The sequence below is a fragment of the Podarcis liolepis genome (genome assembly GCF_965112155.1).
Source record: "Podarcis liolepis genome assembly, chromosome: 12".
Classification (NCBI taxonomy): Eukaryota; Metazoa; Chordata; class Lepidosauria; order Squamata; family Lacertidae; genus Podarcis; species Podarcis liolepis.
Window position 1 is genome coordinate 34,751,169 of NC_139563.1, and position 18,169 is coordinate 34,769,337.

Here is an 18,169-nt window from a genome sequence, read left to right on the forward strand (position 1 = left end):
AATCGTCCTCATTGCTCCTTATTATCCATGACAAAAGTGTGCACCAAAGATTTCACCTTCCAGTTACATGCAGCAGTGAGACTCCTTGATCTGAACCCTAGGAGAAAGTTTGCTACTTATTGGGAAATTATATAGCATTCCTTCTCTCTCGTTGAATAGAAGATGTAGAGAATTATTTTAATTTTTATTGAACAATAGATGGAACTTCATAGATGATGGCTCCTGGATGGTTCCTGAAAAGTCTAGGTCTGTTCAGGCTCCATAGCTAGGTTGGTTAGATTAGAGATTGCCTGGGCTAGAAATTAACAGCATTTTTTAAAACTGGGACTTCATCTTAATCACCATGCGCTCCACCACCAGACATACTTAAGAAGTTCATTTCCATATGTCCCAGTGAGATGCTAAGATAATTGTTTATTTATTACTTTAAGGAGCTCTATGAGTACGCACACTTCAGAACTCTGGAATAATTATACTGTAGAAATTTATTTTTTGGTGGGTGGGGAGATATTGTTGCAGGTGCCTTCCCCTACAGTGTATTTAGCCTAATTGGCTATCCAGCCCTAGACATTATGCTGCTGTTTTTGCATCATATGCGATATGTTTGCTCCGTGGGTTGTATATCCCCAGAGAAAGGTCTCTGTAACTAAGTCGCTAGATCTGTACAGAAAAGTGAACACTTTCTGACAGCATAGTCAGCCTTTGGTTAATGAGCACTGAGACTGAATAATCTTCAGGTCAGGACGGAGTCATTTTGTATCCACCCACAATGCACTTAACCTTTGGATAAGTGGGCTACAGTCAGTGCATTGTTTCTTATGTTCATAAAAGGCATTAATCTTATTCTAATAAGTATAGAATATACACTTAATTAACAAAAAAGCACACCCTCTATAAGGAGTTTAGTTTTCTAATTATTTCCATCTGCAGAAAAGCATCTTCATATCAAAACAGATGATTTAATGGTTAGTTTGCACATAGTTGTTTTAATTATTTATTTAATTATTTATTTAATAATTTTAACATAATGGCACTAAGCCAGTGAAATCAGTGGGATCCAGGGAACCCATTTGTGTGTATGGGAAAACAGACAGGCATGCACAGAGAATGCGCACAAGGAATTTCAAAAGTGGTTTGTGGGTCGTTCCTGCAACCCATAGGAAACCGTGCCTTGGTTTTTGAATGGTTCTGGGAGTCGATTGGACTCCCAGAATGCATCGTGTTCAGCAACCAAGGTAAAACTGCATAGCAAGAGTGGGAAGTGTTTGGACGTCCAGATCTTGATGAACTACAACTTACCTTATTCCTAACAAGCATGACCAGTGGCCAGGGATGACGGGAGTTGTGGTTCATCAATACCAGGTAGGCCAAAGGTCCCCATATCTAATGTATAGGATTGAGCTGTTGGAAACCAGTAGAATGCACAGGAGTAAGTCTCACTGGAATCTATGGTCTTACTTATTATTAAACCTGCATAGGATTGCACTGCTAAAAATAATACTATTAGAGCTGAGGTGCCCTGCAGCTTGCATTCCATTTACTCCAGAGTAGTTTTGAAGGGAAAATTGCATTGCATCAACATTATAAGTTGGTAAAAGATTTTTTAAAAAAGAATTGCATATCCTTCATTGGGTCCTGCAATGCCTTGCTTATATCTTGAGTTGCTACTGTGTTAGAATTCTCCAAGTTTCTGTTACTACCAAACAGTGACAGTCCTCTCCACTTTAAAAGTACTTGTGTAAGCTAAGAAAGAAAAAGAAAATATAACAATTAATTGAGAGCATCAACACTTTTCCTCAGAGAATAAATTCTTTTTGACTTAAACAGGAGACAGTTAACTTCTGAAAAGCATCAAGACTGATGATTTTGTCTATATGCCATTGACCTGGAAGCTCAACCATTCAGACTAATAAATCAGGCAATTTATATTTAATCATTAACTAACTCCCGAGCTGAACAGCTGTTCAAAATTAGAAATGGGTCACCCCGGCCAGGATGATATTACAGGCAATCTATAATGCATTAGAATAAAATTATAGTGATTTTTAACTGTCTGGAAATTTATTACACTACATGTTCCAACTCTTAAACCCTTGTTAGCCAATGTCACTTGTGATTTATGATGCTGGGGTGGTACAGTAAAATTACTGAAGATTTAAATAGACAATCATTCTATGTTTAGTAAATCTTCAGATTTCAAAGCTAGTTTGTAGAATGAGGTAGGTGCACTTTATTGTTTATGACTTACCAGCCAGTGACAATGAGGGAAAGAGAATGGATAAATCAAAATTCCCTCCTGCAAGTTAATGGGTTTGTTTGGTTCACTTCAGCTAGTGATTTAAGAAAGGAACTAATAGGTTCTGTAAAAGATACCAGATAGCAAGAATGTTTTATATTGAAATAATATAGAATTGTGGAGTGTAATAGCTGCTACTTTAAACAGCAAAAACTGTTGTAATCTCCTTTGCTGGGCATACTTTCTACATATTGAAGTTCAGTTTAATAGCTGTGTTTTGAAATTTCAGCTTCATTCTCTGAGAGCCTGTGAATGTGTAGCTGTTTGTTTATTGATTATAGGATTTGTATCCTGTCCCTCATCACAAGTGGTGTCAGGGCAGATCACAAAAAGGGAATAATATAAAATTTTTAAACCATGATCACCACTCCATTTATTAAATGTTGCATTATGGTCATGTTACCATGTGCATGGCATCTACATTGCAAGCACTCACACCACCAATTGAGAAGACCTGGTGGAAGAGGAGACCTTCAGTTGGTACCACAAGATACACAAAATAGGCACCAGCTGAAGGCCCTCTGCCAAATCACAGATCTTGTTATAACACTGGGGTTTCTTCCCAGCAAGAGGTTTGATGGGCACCTAAGTTTTGCCATGGGTACGGAATGATTAGACAGATCGCGTTTTGTACGTATCTCTGCTTAATATATGCTAAAAGCTGTTAATGGGTTGGCCAGCAATGATAGCCCCATATGGTCTGGCTTGGGACCTTGGACCTCACTGACAACCATGGGGCTGCCTCAGTATATCATTGATTCATCACATGTTGCTTGGCATACCTTTTTTCCTGGCCTTTGCCATAGAGCATATTACTAATTGATTGGTGGACTGTTTATGTGTTTTGTCTCAAATGCATTCAACCTGCCTAAATCTACTGTATTGATCTTCACATTTTGGCAGAAACTCTAATCTGAGACAAAAAACAAACCACTTGTGTGATTTCCCCATGCTATTTTATAATTTTGTCTTTCAGTCTGAAAACGTTCGCTGGACCCAATCTATTAAAACGTTTGAAGCGCAAGAAATAACAGTGTGTGGGGATGTTTTATTAACGGCAGCTTTTGTTTCTTACATTGGATCCTTCACCAAACCCTATCGCCAAGAGCTGATGGAACGCATGTGGCTTCCATTTCTGAAATCTCAAGAAGTGAGTGTTTGCAATGCAAAACTTGGTATGGAACTCTTGTGTCTCTGGATTCTGTTTCAGCATGGTGTTGTTGTTTTTACGAAAATGCAGTTCAGCTTTTCTCCAACTGAATGCAATTTATTTACCCAATGTGCCATTGCCAAATAGATTATGTCTGCCCTTATTCACAATGCCATCTTGTTGGCTCTTTTGTTAACTTTATTATAAAGTTATATTTCTCTTTGCTTCAAAGATTCGCATTCCAGTCAGTGAAGACTTAGACGTGATTGCCATGTTGACGGATGATGCAACAATTGCGGCATGGAATAATGAAGGTCTGCCCAGTGACAGAATGTCAACCGAAAACGCCTCTATTCTTACAAACTGCGAGCGCTGGCCACTTCTCATAGACCCTCAACTTCAAGGAATAAAATGGATAAAGAATAAATATGGAGCTGACCTTAAAATCATACATCTAGGACAGAAGGGGTATGTGTGCATTGAAAAGGTACTCCTATGCATAAATGACAACATGATACATTTCTTTTCCAGCCAAGGTGGTTTTTAACCTATATAGTCTAAAGTTGGCACTACTGCTTCAGAATAGATCTCCTCTCACTTCTGTTTAACTCTGTGCTTATCAAATCTGCCACTGCAGGGAGCCCTCCTAGTTCACTGAATGTATCTCAGGTACTTCACTGCAATGTATCAAGCTGTTAAACTTGAACGCAGGCATTGGGTAATGCTCTCTGGTAGCTGTTTTCCAGTGCTACGGAACAGGAGGTCTATGATTTGACCATTGGGATCCTCCCTCCAACAAGCATACAATTGTTCAAGCTTCCTCAGGTGTATCTAGGGCAAAACAAAAACAGGTAGCCTGGACACTTTCACTTTTGTATGAATCCAAAGATTGAGCAGGGAGTGAAAGCAAGGAGCCGGATCATCGCTAGCCTACTGTAAGGTTTTGTAGGATGGGAAGCTTTGGGGAAAGTTTGCTGACCTCTCTTGTGCTGTAGAGTAGAACACTCTTATATTGTTGGGGGGGGTGTCTCTCAGTGCTTCCCCTCCCCTTGATCCATTCAAGATACCTGCTGGGAAGGGGAATAGAGAGGTACCGTATTTTTCGCCCTATAGGACGCACCGGCCCATAGGCCGCACCTAGTTTTCAGGGGGGGAAATAAGGGGAAAAAATATGATCCCCCCCCCCCCGCGCAGCTCTGGGAGCAGCGGACAGGCTGCACGCAGCCTGTGCGCTACTCCAAGACCTCCTTCCTGCTTTTGCGGGAGGTGGCGGAATTCCCTCACCTCCCGCAAAAGCCCACAGGAGCCGCACGCGACTTCTGCAGGCTTTTCGACCAGGAGGGAGAAGGGACTGAAAAGCCCCCAAGAGCGGCGCGCTCTTTAAAGGGTGCACGGCTCCTGCGGGCTTTTCTACGAGGTGGGGGAATTCCACCCCCCCTCGTAGAAAAGCCAGCAGAAGCCGCACAGCTCCTTCAAAGAGCACACAGCTTCTGCAGGCTTCTGCGGGAGGTGGGGGAATTCCCCCATCTCCCGCAAAAGCCCACAGGAGGGAGAAGGGACGGACTCGGCCAGTCAGTCCCTTCTCCCTCCTCGGGGAAAAGCCCCCAAGAGCGGCGTGCTCTTTAAAGGCTGCGCGGCTCCTACGGGCTTTTCTACGAGGTGGGAGAAGCGCTGCTTTCCCCCACCGCCAGCCTCAAAGAGCAGACTCTCCTGGCTTCAGCAGAAGCAACACGAAGCCTCCGGAGCGCGGGCTTCAGAGGCTTCGCGTTGCTATCGCTGAAGCCAAGGAGCCTGCATTCACCCCATAGGACGCACACACATTTCCCCTTCATTTTTTGGAGAGGGAAAAGTGCATCTTATAAGGTGAAAAATACGGTATGTGCCACCACTGACAACTAACAGTCCCATACAGAGAGAGATATTCAGAAAGCAGTAGTGTCATATAATCCAAATTTACTTACATGGGTATTTCTGCTGCAGTACAATTCCCCCTGCTTTACCCCGTCAGATTACTTCAGTTCCCAGCTCCCCAAATTTCTTCACTTTCTATAGATGTTAGTAATCCACCCATAGTATCGTCTTCTAATCCTATTTTGTGTTGTTACATAAAGGTTCCTGAAAACTATTGAAAGAGCTTTGGCTTGTGGGGATGTTGTCTTGATTGAAAATTTGGATGAAGCAGTAGACCCTGTCCTTGATCCCCTGCTTGGAAGGAACACGGTTAAAAAAGGGAAGTAAGTACCTTCTGGAAGAGGTAGATGATGCTCCTGTGCCTTTTTATGTATTGTTCCTTTAGGCAGTGCATTGTGAAACAGGTGTATTGATACTGGAAATTTGGACGTGTCTCTTGCAGAATCTAAATCTTTATGCAAACATCAGAACCCTAACACAATATATGGATGCACATATTGTCCCTATTTAGGAACAACAGAGTCTGACCACTGGTCCACCTAACTTGATGTTATCTAGCAGTGTCTCGCCAAAGTTTTAGACATGGGTCATTCCTACCTGTATAGAGAAGTTTTAAACGTTTGTTGCTTCATTGTGTTTTTAGATTTTGTTGGAAGCTGTCCAGAGTGGCAGCCTCAGTCAGATGGGCGGGGTACAAATAATAAAGTTGTTGTTGTTGCTGCTGTTGCTGTTACCAGCTATACCTGGCATTGATTACTACCTGTACCTGCCATTGACTAGGAGAAACACCTGTCTGAAACCCTGGAGAGGCGCTGCCAGTCATTGTAGACAATATTGAACTTGGTGGACCAGTGGTCTGACTCTGTCATTCCTAATTGTGCCCATTCAAATAGTCTTCCATTTAGTTGAGAAAAGTTGTCTTAAAGAAAGGGAAATGTGCCACCAGGAAATTAAAAGTTTTGGGTTCTCACAATATATTCTTGACAATAGGCCTACATATACAACATGTGTGGGTGTATATCTGGGGGGATGTGTCGCTGCTTGCCCAGCTTGCAACCTCCTCTCACTCTTTCCTCCACCTCCATCCTGTCTCCCTTTCACCCTGCCATGGCAACCCTTTAGACTTTCTCCTTTCCACTTCAGCAGTTGCTATGGATCCCAAGGCTCCTGCCTGAGGGAGGGAGTGATAAACCCTCCAAACCAAGTGCCACTTACCTGTGGGGAAAGACATTAAAGGTACTAAGAAGGGACAGCTGCATCTCTCCCCACACTTCTTAAACCTCACCAAGCGGCCTCCTCCCCTTGGACTTTCTCCTGTGAGGAAGAGGGAGGTGGTCCAGGTGAGCCATGAAGGAACACTCCACTTTCTTTAGACCTTCTCCCACAAGGAGAGGAAGGAAGGGTCAGTGGCCCAGGCAAACCACAGACAAACACACCACTCTCTTGTGTAAGAGCATCTTGTGTAAGAAGGCAAAAGGTTGTAGCAGCCGAGGGAAGCCATGAAGGAACCCCATGTTAGGATATAGTTCCATTCCACCTTTAGAACAGGCATGTGGAGTTATTGTATGTCACCTGTCTGTTTACTTCCAGCACAGTCTGCTGGGAATGTCTGTTGTATACAGCTATTGCTATACTGCTGTATTGCTTGGACACGAAGGGAAGCAGACATGTTTTTCCTTTGTTCCTGATGCTGAATAAACGCCTGTAAATATGCTTACATATGCCTTTGTCCGCCACTTCCGTTGTGAAGATTTATTCACTCTGCTGATTAGAGCGTGCTCAGTCTCTGAAGACTTCTGAGGCTTGAGTCGCTGATAAATGCTGTTCCGAGAACCGGATTTTGCCCAGCTGCTGGCCGGTGGCTGGAGCCAGCTGGGGGCCTGCCAAATGCCCCCATCTCCCCGGACGCATCCCAACCCCCCACCCCCTTTAGACCAGTGTTTCCCAAATTTGGATCTCCAGCTGCTTTTGGTCTACAATTCCCATCATCCCTGACCACTGGTCTTACTAGCTAGGGATGATGGGAGTTGTAGTCGAACAACAGTTGGAGAGCCAGGTTTGGGAAACACTGCTTTAGACCTTCTCTCATGAGGAGGAGGAGGGAGGCAGTAGGCTGCGGAGGTAGAGTCACAACAGCCTAGGACAGCTCTTCAGCAGCCATCCTGCTTGGAGGAGAAGGCTGAAATGGCATAATTTGTGCAGGGGCAGCAGAGCCCAGATCTGTTGTGACAGTTCCCTTGTACCTCGCCTGGACCATTTGTTGGGTCACCTGCTGCTGCTGCTGCTGCTGCTGCTGCTCCTCAATGGCCTGGCAGCTCTCAGAAGATGGTCATATTGCTGTAGTTCACAGAGCCACCTGTCTGTGACTTAAGGAAACTGCAACATGACAACACTTAAAATTGCATGTATGGATGGGAATGGGGACATTCTTTGAGTTTATGTGAACTACATTATTTGAACTTTTGTGAACTTAATTGTCATCAGACACTTAGGTGTATTGTTAATTGTAAATGATAAATTAATACAAGGGTATAGAGGATTTTTTTTTACATTTTGGTTTTTTTGTTGAAGGAGTTGGACAAACTTGTGCCCAATCACAGCTACAGTCAAATAATTTCCCCCCATTTGATTACAAATACCATATTTTCCCATTTATAAGATGATATTTTTTCCTTAGAAATAATTGGCCAAAATTATGGGTTGTCTTATACACAGATAGCAGAGGGTGGATGGGCGGTTGATGGCAGAAGCCAGCAGGAGATTGGCAGCAGTGATTGGGCATGTGATTGGTTGCTGTGGCAACTGGACAGTCGATTTATGGCAGTTGGTGGCGAGTGTGCAGACGATTGTTGACTGTGGCGATGCATGCAATTTGCAGTGGTGGGCAGGCAGGCTGTGCCCCCCCCCCCCAAGAAGCTCAATGACTCTGGGCAATCTCCCCCCCCCCAAAAAAAAGCTCAATAACTTTGGACAATTCACCCCCCTTTTTTGTTGTGGTCCCAAAAAATAGGGGTTGACTTATACATGGGGTTGCGTTATACACAAAAAAAATACAGTACTTTTTTTACTTAGACAAATCTTGGGCTTACCCCCAGGTCTCCTGATGCCTCACTGTTGGTGGTTGGGTGAATTGTGGGGCTTTGGCTACATCTGTAGATGAATTAAATTGGTGTGTGTGTGTGTGTGTGTGTGTGTGTGTGTGTATGAATGAGAGATGAGGGGATCTTCCAAATGAGGATACACTTCACTAACAAAAGTGAATGCTGCAATAAATATATTCATTTCTGGAGGTGCCACAATTCTCTCTGTTGGTGTAATGCATGTTCTCCCCATAGAATTGAATAAGCAGTGATTGATTTAATTGGCCTGTGCATACGACTGAGTCCTTCCTTTCATTTTAAAAACATAATCCATTAAATAGTGGATCACATGTTGTACAGGTCTCAAGCACCAGTTTTTGCAGCAAAGTTTAGCAAAGTTTTCAACATTTTATGCTTTCTTAATTTTAGGAATTGTGTCAGTGTTTGTCCCTCCCCCCCCCCTAATAAAGAAAGACTGGAAAGAGGCAGATGATAGATATGGTGCAGACCAACAGTTGAAGTTCATTAATAATTGGAATGTTGTAGAGTATGAAGTAATGAATACTAATTACTCCTTTCATGTCTGACAGCACCCTGTGGACCAATACATCAGCTCAGACTTTAATTTGGTTCTAGTAATGGTTTTATCAATAGTACATTAATTCTGTGTTTGAAAAGATATACAGTTGAACCTGACCCACACACTTGCTACTGCTGTCATAAAATGACCACATACTGACAACAACTGGGTAATTACAAATAATTAGATCCACTGAGCTTCAGACAATCCTAATTTTAAGTAAAATATATCTTACAATAGCAATCGACAGAAAGCATCGCTGGGAAGATTTATCAACTTGTGCTCCTTCCAAAGCAAATTTACTAGCTTTGCATATTAGCAAACCTTCTGCTCTGTGAAGCCACTTCATAAAATTTTATCCTGGCTCCGTTTTATTGAGATTATTCTTGAGCTGAAAACTTGCTACATTAAAGAAGATGCAGCCCTGCAATGTGGTGTCTTAGAGATGGCACAGCTGTTGTTCTGTGTACTAGTCGTAGCTTTAAGCACTGATCTAGAGAGAGATATACACGTAAGATGTGGCTCACAAATATTGTGCATGGATAATAGCCATCCATAGTGTAAGGAGATATCAATACAGTTGTTATAATCCCTCCAGCGAAGCCCACCACTCACCTGAGCCAAAAATCCTTTTTTTCACCACCACTAGTAAGCTTACCAGGGCTAAGAAGAGGGCAATTAATATTTGTTGGATTCTATGTTTTGCTGTATATAGGTATCCCATATCTATCTATCTATCTATCTATCTATCTATCTATCTATCTATCTATCTATCATCTATCTATCATCTACTGCTAAGGGATTCTCCCATGAAGCAGACAGGTGTTCCTACCTTTTAGGTGGGAAAATCCAGTTTATGGGCGGAGTGTAGTTGGTAAAGTATTTAGAGAAGATTATCTCTCTAAATTAGCCCCTTGAATAGAGCATCTACCTGTAAATGATTTTTTATTTTATTTTTTGCATCTTGTTCCCCAGATTGTTTAGGATACCTGAAAGGAGCTTCTACTGCTTTTCTCATATTTTTGATTGACAGGAAAGTTATATATATGTTTGTGTACTAGTATCTGTAGATCAGAAAGGCAGTCTCTCTGCATTCAACGGTCTTTTAACAACCAAATAGTTTTATTATTACCATAATTATAATTGAGTTTTCACAGTGATTCCTGTCACCAGAGGTAATTCCCTCTAATGCAACTCTCTACTTATGCCAACACAGTTATGAGCCAAAGAGAAGGCCTGAAAAACAGATCTGTGTTCTGTGCTAAATCAGGCCTTCTGAAACACCAACTACACTTCAAGACCTTACGCTACTGATAGCATCAATGACTTGGTTCAAACATAATGCTAAATCATTTTTTTTAAATGAGCCTTAACTGCACAGGCCAAGGAAAAAGGGGGAAGCTATGAACCTCAGGGACACTGTAGCTCAGCCTCATAGCATTATATACATCCCCTCATGGTATGCATTTGATAATATTTAACAGATAATATTTAACAGTTTCCTTCTATCTTAAATTAGACAGTTCTGTGTGTCTTCGTGCAGCAGCAAGATTATTAACTCACTTTTTTGATACATAGGAAAGGCTCCTCTTTTTTTGCCTCGAACTTCAGGCTAGCTGTGCAACTTTCAGAATTTTTTCTCTTCTCCAGTAGTTTGACCAACTTGAACAGTTGACCTGCTGTGATTGCTAAGTAACAACTCTACACCTGATATGTTCAGATTCACTCTCTGCATTAGCTGCTAGAGTTTGCCGGTTGGATGTGGAAGCTTTTAACTTCAAACAGCAGGCTTTGAAGCAGGGCTTTTTAGATGTTTTTTGAAAAAACACTTTCCCCCCTTAAAGCATGAAGATACTGCTCACATTTTCTTTCTTTCCCAGGAATCTGCCTGCCACTTTTTTTCACCTTAAAGGTTCACCTAAGCTGTTCTCAAATGCAGTAGTTTGTTTGCTTGTGGGTTTTTGTTCTCCTTCCCCTCCCCATCAGTATTTTAGGCCCAGTAAGCATGTTCATTTGAGCTGTTTTTGTCATCCAAAGTCCTGGCCTAATTTCTCTCTAAAGTGTTTTGTACTACGGCTGATTTTGGGGTTCCCTTGAGGCTACTGATACCTCCACCTTTTGCAAAAATGGGGCCAGTTTGGCTATTTTAAAAACCCAGATTCATAGAACAAGTTTGCTATTGGTACATATGATTAGACATTATTATGTTTGCATATTGTTCTAAATGTTGTAGTAGTCAACCTGAAAGTGACCAATGTGTGGACTGGGGATTTAGTTGAGGAGACAAAGATGGAATTTCATAGCATGACATATGGAGAAGCTTTCATTGAAAATGTGATAGAAAAGCAAACAGCAAGGCTTGTACATTTATTTTAGTTTTGCATTTCCTTTGACCGTAGGAGAACATTTGTGTACATAAATGACTTGACCCAAGGTCACAATATAAATCTGGGCCGATATCTCTCTGAGTAAGAGTGAACTCAGCTGCTTTTTCATTTTCCTCTAGAGGTCTCTACATAAACTTTAGATTCTCTTCTGCAACATGGAGGTGAAGTCCCACCATATTTGTCTAAGAATTTTACTCACATCACCTATTCAAGGTTCTAAAACCTGAGCCCATGCTTGCTACACCATCATCTACTATACCATGGGTGGACAAACTAAGGCCCGGGGGCCGGATCCGGCCCAATCACCTTCTAAATCCGGCCCGCGGATGGTCCAGGAATCTGTGTTTTTACATGAGTAGAATATGTGCTTTTATTTAAAATGCATCTCAGGGTTATTTGTGGGGCATAGGAATTCGTTCATTTCCCCCCAAAAAATATAGTCAGCTCCCCCCCCCCAAGTTCTGAGGGATAGTGGACCGGCCCCCTGCTGAAAAAGTTTGCTGACCCCTGTCCTATACTATCCTAGACATACATGTCTTGCTGAATCTGACATACTGATTCTGTGGTCTCTTCTCCTACTTTTGGTTAATGTCATAGCTGACCCATAAGAGCAATAGCACAAACATTTATTTCCCCCACACCTGCAATTAACAAAAAACCCAACGTAGCTGCAGTGATAAAACTCACTGAGTCATTGTGCAGTGCTTGCCTTTCATAGCTAATAACCACAGAAATTGGGGATGATTTATTACTTCTGTGCAATGAGCACCTATAAAGTAGAATCTCAGTGCAAGGCTCCAGAACTCATTTTACAACAAGCCATTTTAGCGTTGCGGTAGCAAAGTATTGTTCCCCAGGTAAGATTCTTGATAAACAAACAAGAACAGTGAGTTACAAAATTGCCCTCTTTGTTCTGTTGCTAATTTCTGAGCTCAGTCTTCCGTTGTCCCCCTGCATTATGGACCTGCAGTCAGCTTAGTCAAATGTTCAGCATATACCCAAATGTTCAGCATATACCCAACCTTTCCCTACACATTGAAATGGCAGTGGAAACTTGTTCTTTTATTTAGCTTGATAAAATAGTACCATACCAAAAAGAGATCTGTCCGTGCATGTGGATAGTTGTTTTGGGCTGTCTATAATTGGGGCATACATCCTTCAGAATGGAAGTTGGCACAATTTTTTTCTCCTAGGGGCAGTAGCAATCAACAGGGTGCCACAGGTAGAGCAGCGTTGCTCACCAGGCATCCCAAAGGTGAGTGTCAGTGCCAGTTACGAAGAGGCAAGGCTGTCGTTCCCTCTGCTGCCTGCATTTCTTACTTCCTCTTGATCGAGGGGATGGGGGTGGCATCTCAGAATTGCCCTGCCTTCTGCCTGGTGCTCTACGCCTCTCCCCTTCCCCCCTCTGAGTGCAGAGATTATCTCACTCTCATGCACCGCTTCCTCCCCGGAAGGAGCTGGAAAGATGAGGTGAAGGAATAGGTGAGAATCAATGGATACTTGCCTCCCCCCCTCCCTGTCACTAGTCTCTGATGCTCTGCCCCTTAGCAGTGGATCCCATAGCCCACTGGGCCCCTCCTCAGGTTCATCCTCTCCCCATTCTGTGCTACCCCTGGGCTCAACCTCCTCCTGGCTCTGTCAGCCCTTGACAATGTTGTCAGTGTCCCCAATGGCCATACTCCTGTTTTTAGCTCATTTGACATTTTTAGTTCATTGGTATTTTTAGTTCTCCTACTCCCCGTGTAGGTTAGAGAACAGGACATGATCCACCAGATAAAGGGGGATAAAAAGAGAAGTGAAATTATTCACGTGTGTTAGAAAACTGAACTAGCTTCACTTTAAGGGGTCAAGTTTGAAATAGGGAAAGATATATGGTATATGGGGAATCAGTAAGAAGTACTGTACATTACTGGCAAACATGGATGTCAGCACATTCCTCGCTACAAGCATGTTCCTCAGGAGGGGAAGAACACACAGAATACATCCTGCATTTCATATAATTAGTTTTGAAATACAGATGTCCAAAACTGTTCATAAGTATCCCTCTTGCAGAATTGCTCAGTCTATGTTTATTGCATCCTTACAAATCGTTTGTAACCCAAACAAAAAATTAGACAGATGTTTATTACAACTTAGAAAATTGTAAAGATGAATGGAAAAACTGGAGGCAACTGCTTCATAATTTCTGTGTTCATATAAATAAGCAAATATAATACTTTTCAGCCTTTCTCAGACTAATTCAGAAAACAGAGAAGTGGGACATGAGCAAGTGAAACCATTGATACCAGTAGGAGTAACTGATGGACCTGGCCTTCATTCTATAAATTTTGGGTTAATCTGGCATCCTTATTTAATATCCTCAACAGGCTGCTCATGTCAGGTGCATTCTTACTAACATCAGAAGTGAAAAGTATTAGTGTTGGTGTCAATAATGGGAAATGGATAATCCCTTTCTCAAGTAGGTGTAGTAGTCAGAGGCATATAAGTGGAATGCACCGTCGCACAACTCTGTCCCATGTGAAATAGTTTCTGTGTTCATCGTAAGATGCTTATAAGCTGCATTAATCAATGCTGTGCTTTGTAACAGTTTTTATTTTAATTGATATCAGGTATATTAAGATTGAAGATCGAGAATGTGAATTCAACAAGGATTTCCGTCTCATCCTTCACACTAAGCTGGCTAATCCTCACTACAAACCAGAGCTGCAGGCTCAGACCACTCTAATTAATTTCACAGTTACAAAGGATGGTTTGGAAGACCAGCTGTTGGCTGAGGCTGTTAGTATTGAAAGACCTGATTTGGAGACTGTGAAGGTAAACCCACGTGTGAATTAGTCAGTTCCCTAGCACTTTCAGTGCCCTCTACAAAATCTGTGTATCTCTTGTCATTTGTACTGCTTACTAGTGAATATGATGGTATTATGGCATCACACAGTAAATCAGAGTTAGCTTTGTGACGGCATCACTAAGTGGAAAATAACGCTTTCCAGTTGTCTTTAGATTAGACTAAATGTGTATGTTCAGGGCAGAGAATGCATTTCCATCACCTGGCCAACTAATCTTATACCTTGTTTGTAGGGATTTGGTAGAAATTCAGTTCATTTCTCATTTAAAGTTAAGCCTGTCTAATTCACACTTCTTGAAACAATGTGTGATCCAAAACAGAGCCATCCTGCCAGATTCACACTTTTCCGAATTTTGCAATGCTATTCTCAAGCCACGTAATGTGTACAAAAATGCCTGTACTGGGGTAAACTGTGCATAGAACGCATATATTAGTGAAAATCACATACAGAAATTCATTATATTAAGGAAAATTGCTTTGCAAAAATGGGTGCGGTGCATTGGAAGAAATTTCATTCAAAACAGGACAGTGGTACCTTGGAAGTCAAACAGAATTCATTCTGGAAGTCCGTTCGACTTCCAAAATGTTTGGGAACCAAGGCATGACTTCCGATTGGCTGCATGAAGCACCTGCAGACAATCAGAAGCTGCAAAAATCACGTCAGACATTCAGGTTCCAAAGAACGTTTGAAAACTTCAGGTTTTCAGTCATTCGGGAGCCAAAACGTTCTGACTCCTAAGGTGTTTGAAAACCAGGGTACAACTGTATATTGATTCATCTTTGTGAAGACTTTAAAAAATATATCATAAACTGATGCTGCCACATGCCGTTAGGAGTGTAGGTCAGTGCTAAAGATGAATGTTAGCAGGATAAGCCATCATACCAAAATTTTAAGTGGATCTTGCATGCAAAAAATAATATGTAGACCATGCTTAAATTCCATTAAACTTTAATAAGCAGGGGATAACAACATACCTTGCCTGTTCCACACAAGTCTGCCTGGGTATGCATTCAGGTGAACAAATATATAAACTTGGTAGTACACTTACACTGTGATAGTCTCAGTTACAGATAGGTAGCCGTGTTGGTCTGCCATAGTCAAAATAAAAAAGTTCCTTCCAGTAGCACCTTAAAGACCAACTAAGTTAGTTCTTGGTATGAGCTTTCGTGTGCATGCACACGAAAGCTCATACCAAGAACTAACTTAGTTGGTCTTTAAGGTGCTACTGGAAGGAACTTTTTTATTTTGACTGTGATAGTCTGTTTCACACCCAAAGATGGCTGGAAGCACTCGTAGGCACATACAATGCACTGTGAGAATAGGTTCTAAAAACTTCTTCTTGCTATCAGTTATCCACATTTACAACTAAAACTTTTTCCATTGTGTTTGCCAGTCTCTTTTGACAAAACAACAGAATGATTTCAAGATTCAGCTGAAGCGCTTGGAGGACGATCTGCTGTTTCGCCTTTCCGCTGCTGAGGGCAGTTTCTTGGGAGACACTGAACTCGTGGAGAAACTTGAGACCACAAAGTCGACTGCTGCAGAGATAGAGATTAAGGCACTTGCAGTTTTACTGTTTGATACTTGTCTATTTCAAAGCAACATGTTATGTCCATACAATGCCTCATGGAGAGAGCATTGTGCAAATCACAAGTGAAGACAGAAGGGGCGAGGCTTACTCCTTTCCAGTCATTTTGGCTCAGAATAGTTTGGAGTTGGTGGGGTGGGGATAGATAGATAGATAGATAGATAGATAGATAGATAGATAGATGATAGAACTCCTTTCTCCATGTTTCAAGGTTCACTCATTTTGATGATGGAGCATTGAGTAAATGCAAAATAATGGAAGGCAATTTGTCCCATTTGGAATGGAGAGGGGCTTACCGTGGTGGTTGGATGAGAGTTGCTTACCTTTTCCCACTTTTCTTTCCTTTTAAAAAATGGGTGGCTAAACTCTAGCCCTTCCCTTGTTGTTGGGCTACAACTCACGTCATTCCTAACCATTGACCATGCTGTCTGGTGGTGATGGGAATAGCAATGACATCTGGAGAACTTCCTGACATGTTACTGAAGCCACTGATAGGGCCTACAGCATATGAACACTAATGAAAGGATAAAAACATAAGAAGACTACCTTCTGCCACCATGGAAACCATTTCAGGGATTGAGTTACAACTTGTGAAGCTCCAATTCACCATAAGTGGCTCACCACACGTGTTCATTATTTTGGATAAGATTTCTTCAGATGTTTGAATATTCTTCTAGGATGGAGGCCCGTGTCTTTCCATCTTATATTTGGTGTAGCTAATCCCTCCTCTGTCCTCAGTTTGAAGATAGATTAAAATCTATTGAAGTAGATGCTAGATTAACAGCACAGCCCTATTCATATAACAATGATGGTTTTCTTGATTTACTTTCAAACATGTTGTTCTGCAGGTAGCAGAAGCCAAAGAAAATGAAGTTAACATTAACGAAGCCAGAGAACATTACAGGCCAGCGGCTGCAAGAGCATCCCTTCTTTATTTCGCCATTCATGATCTGAGCAAAATCAATCCCATCTATCAGTTTTCATTGAAGGTTCGTTCTCATCTTTATTCTGATACTAAAAAATAAACATAGTGTAGTAAACCTCATGAGATTTGCACTATTTTTCAGAACTGTGGAAGTGGAGCCACTAATACTCATGTTTAGGTACATTCATTTATATATGTACCCCAATTTATGTGACCAAGCACACTTTCTGAGTTTTGCAGTACATTAAAAGCTTGCAGTAACTGTTTGATCATAAGAGTTAGGGGAAGGAAAAAAGAAAGAGGCATATACACTGTGCAAAAATGGCTCTGCCATACCACCTTCTTAAAAACTTGTTGATCTCCAGCTTCAAAGGGAGATAGATCAGCATGATGCAGTTTAGAAGAGGTTATCACAATGTCGATCAGTCTGTGTGTGTGTGTGTGTGTGTGTGTGTGTGTGTGTGTGTCGGTCTCCTGAGGCTTCCTGGGGGCATTTTACATGACACGTCCCTCTGGATCAGATAGGCAGGGCCCAAGTTTCTTGATTAAGCTGATCAACAGTGGCTGCAAATCCCCACTTGGGCAAGGAGGAAAGGAAAGAACGTTGAAGTGGGCCAGATCCTATTCCTCATCCCGGTCTACAGCAACAGGAAATGTAATGAATAATCTCTGTACACCTGAGGTTTACATTCTTATGGTGGCATCCAATGGCACCTTCTGTCTTGCACAGTGTAAATCTGCTTGTAGAATGTGGCCCCTGGTTTCTCTGCCCCCAAAACTCGTGTGTCCCAAAAATTTGCTCCAGAGGGTCCTCCACTCCTCCAGAGCAGATCTGAGGTATTCAAGGTGATATGGAAGGAAGGAGAAGCCCTCTTGCACAAGCAGATGTAGACTTGTGCTACAGTGGATCCACCCTTACTAGTTTTAAGAGTAAATACCACTTCATTTCAACAACAGCAGACGAATCCAGAGATTACATCAGCTAGCTTGAAGCGATTAGCATCTTCTTTCTTTAAGAGATGATATTACGTTGTTGACCTTGTTTTTAAAGCATTCTGAATTACTGTGCTTTTGAATTATAGAAGCCAAATCCAGGTTTCAAAAATGTTCCTCAAGAAAAGGAAATTCTGATGTGAGAAATTAATTCTGCGTTCCTTTAGGCTTTCAACACTGTCTTTCGTAAAGCAATTGAGCGAGCAGAAGCATCGGATGATATCCAAGGACGCATCTCCAACCTAACAGAAGCTATTACGTATTTCACCTTCCTTTACGTAGGCCAGGGACTTTTTGAAAGGGACAAGCTAATTTTTCTGGGCCAGACAACATTTAAGGTGAGAAAAAGCCAACCTTAATTGCTTGCATCAATTCAGACTAGAGATACACATGTTGGTACAACATAAGAACAG

General features: G+C 41.8%; 1 protein-coding gene across 1 annotated transcript in view; it reads left to right on the forward strand.

Moving 5' to 3' along the window:
• Positions 1–18,169, forward strand: part of DNAH11 (dynein axonemal heavy chain 11) — a 143,719-nt gene that overhangs the window by 103,400 nt on the left and 22,150 nt on the right. Inside the window, exons 63-69 of the mRNA XM_083467740.1 lie at positions 3,273–3,446; positions 3,679–3,914; positions 5,558–5,680; positions 14,014–14,218; positions 15,644–15,808; positions 16,687–16,827; positions 17,924–18,094. Of these exons, the coding sequence (XP_083323866.1) occupies positions 3,273–3,446; positions 3,679–3,914; positions 5,558–5,680; positions 14,014–14,218; positions 15,644–15,808; positions 16,687–16,827; positions 17,924–18,094 (1,215 nt within the window). The remainder of the gene's footprint in view (positions 1–3,272; positions 3,447–3,678; positions 3,915–5,557; positions 5,681–14,013; positions 14,219–15,643; positions 15,809–16,686; positions 16,828–17,923; positions 18,095–18,169) is intronic.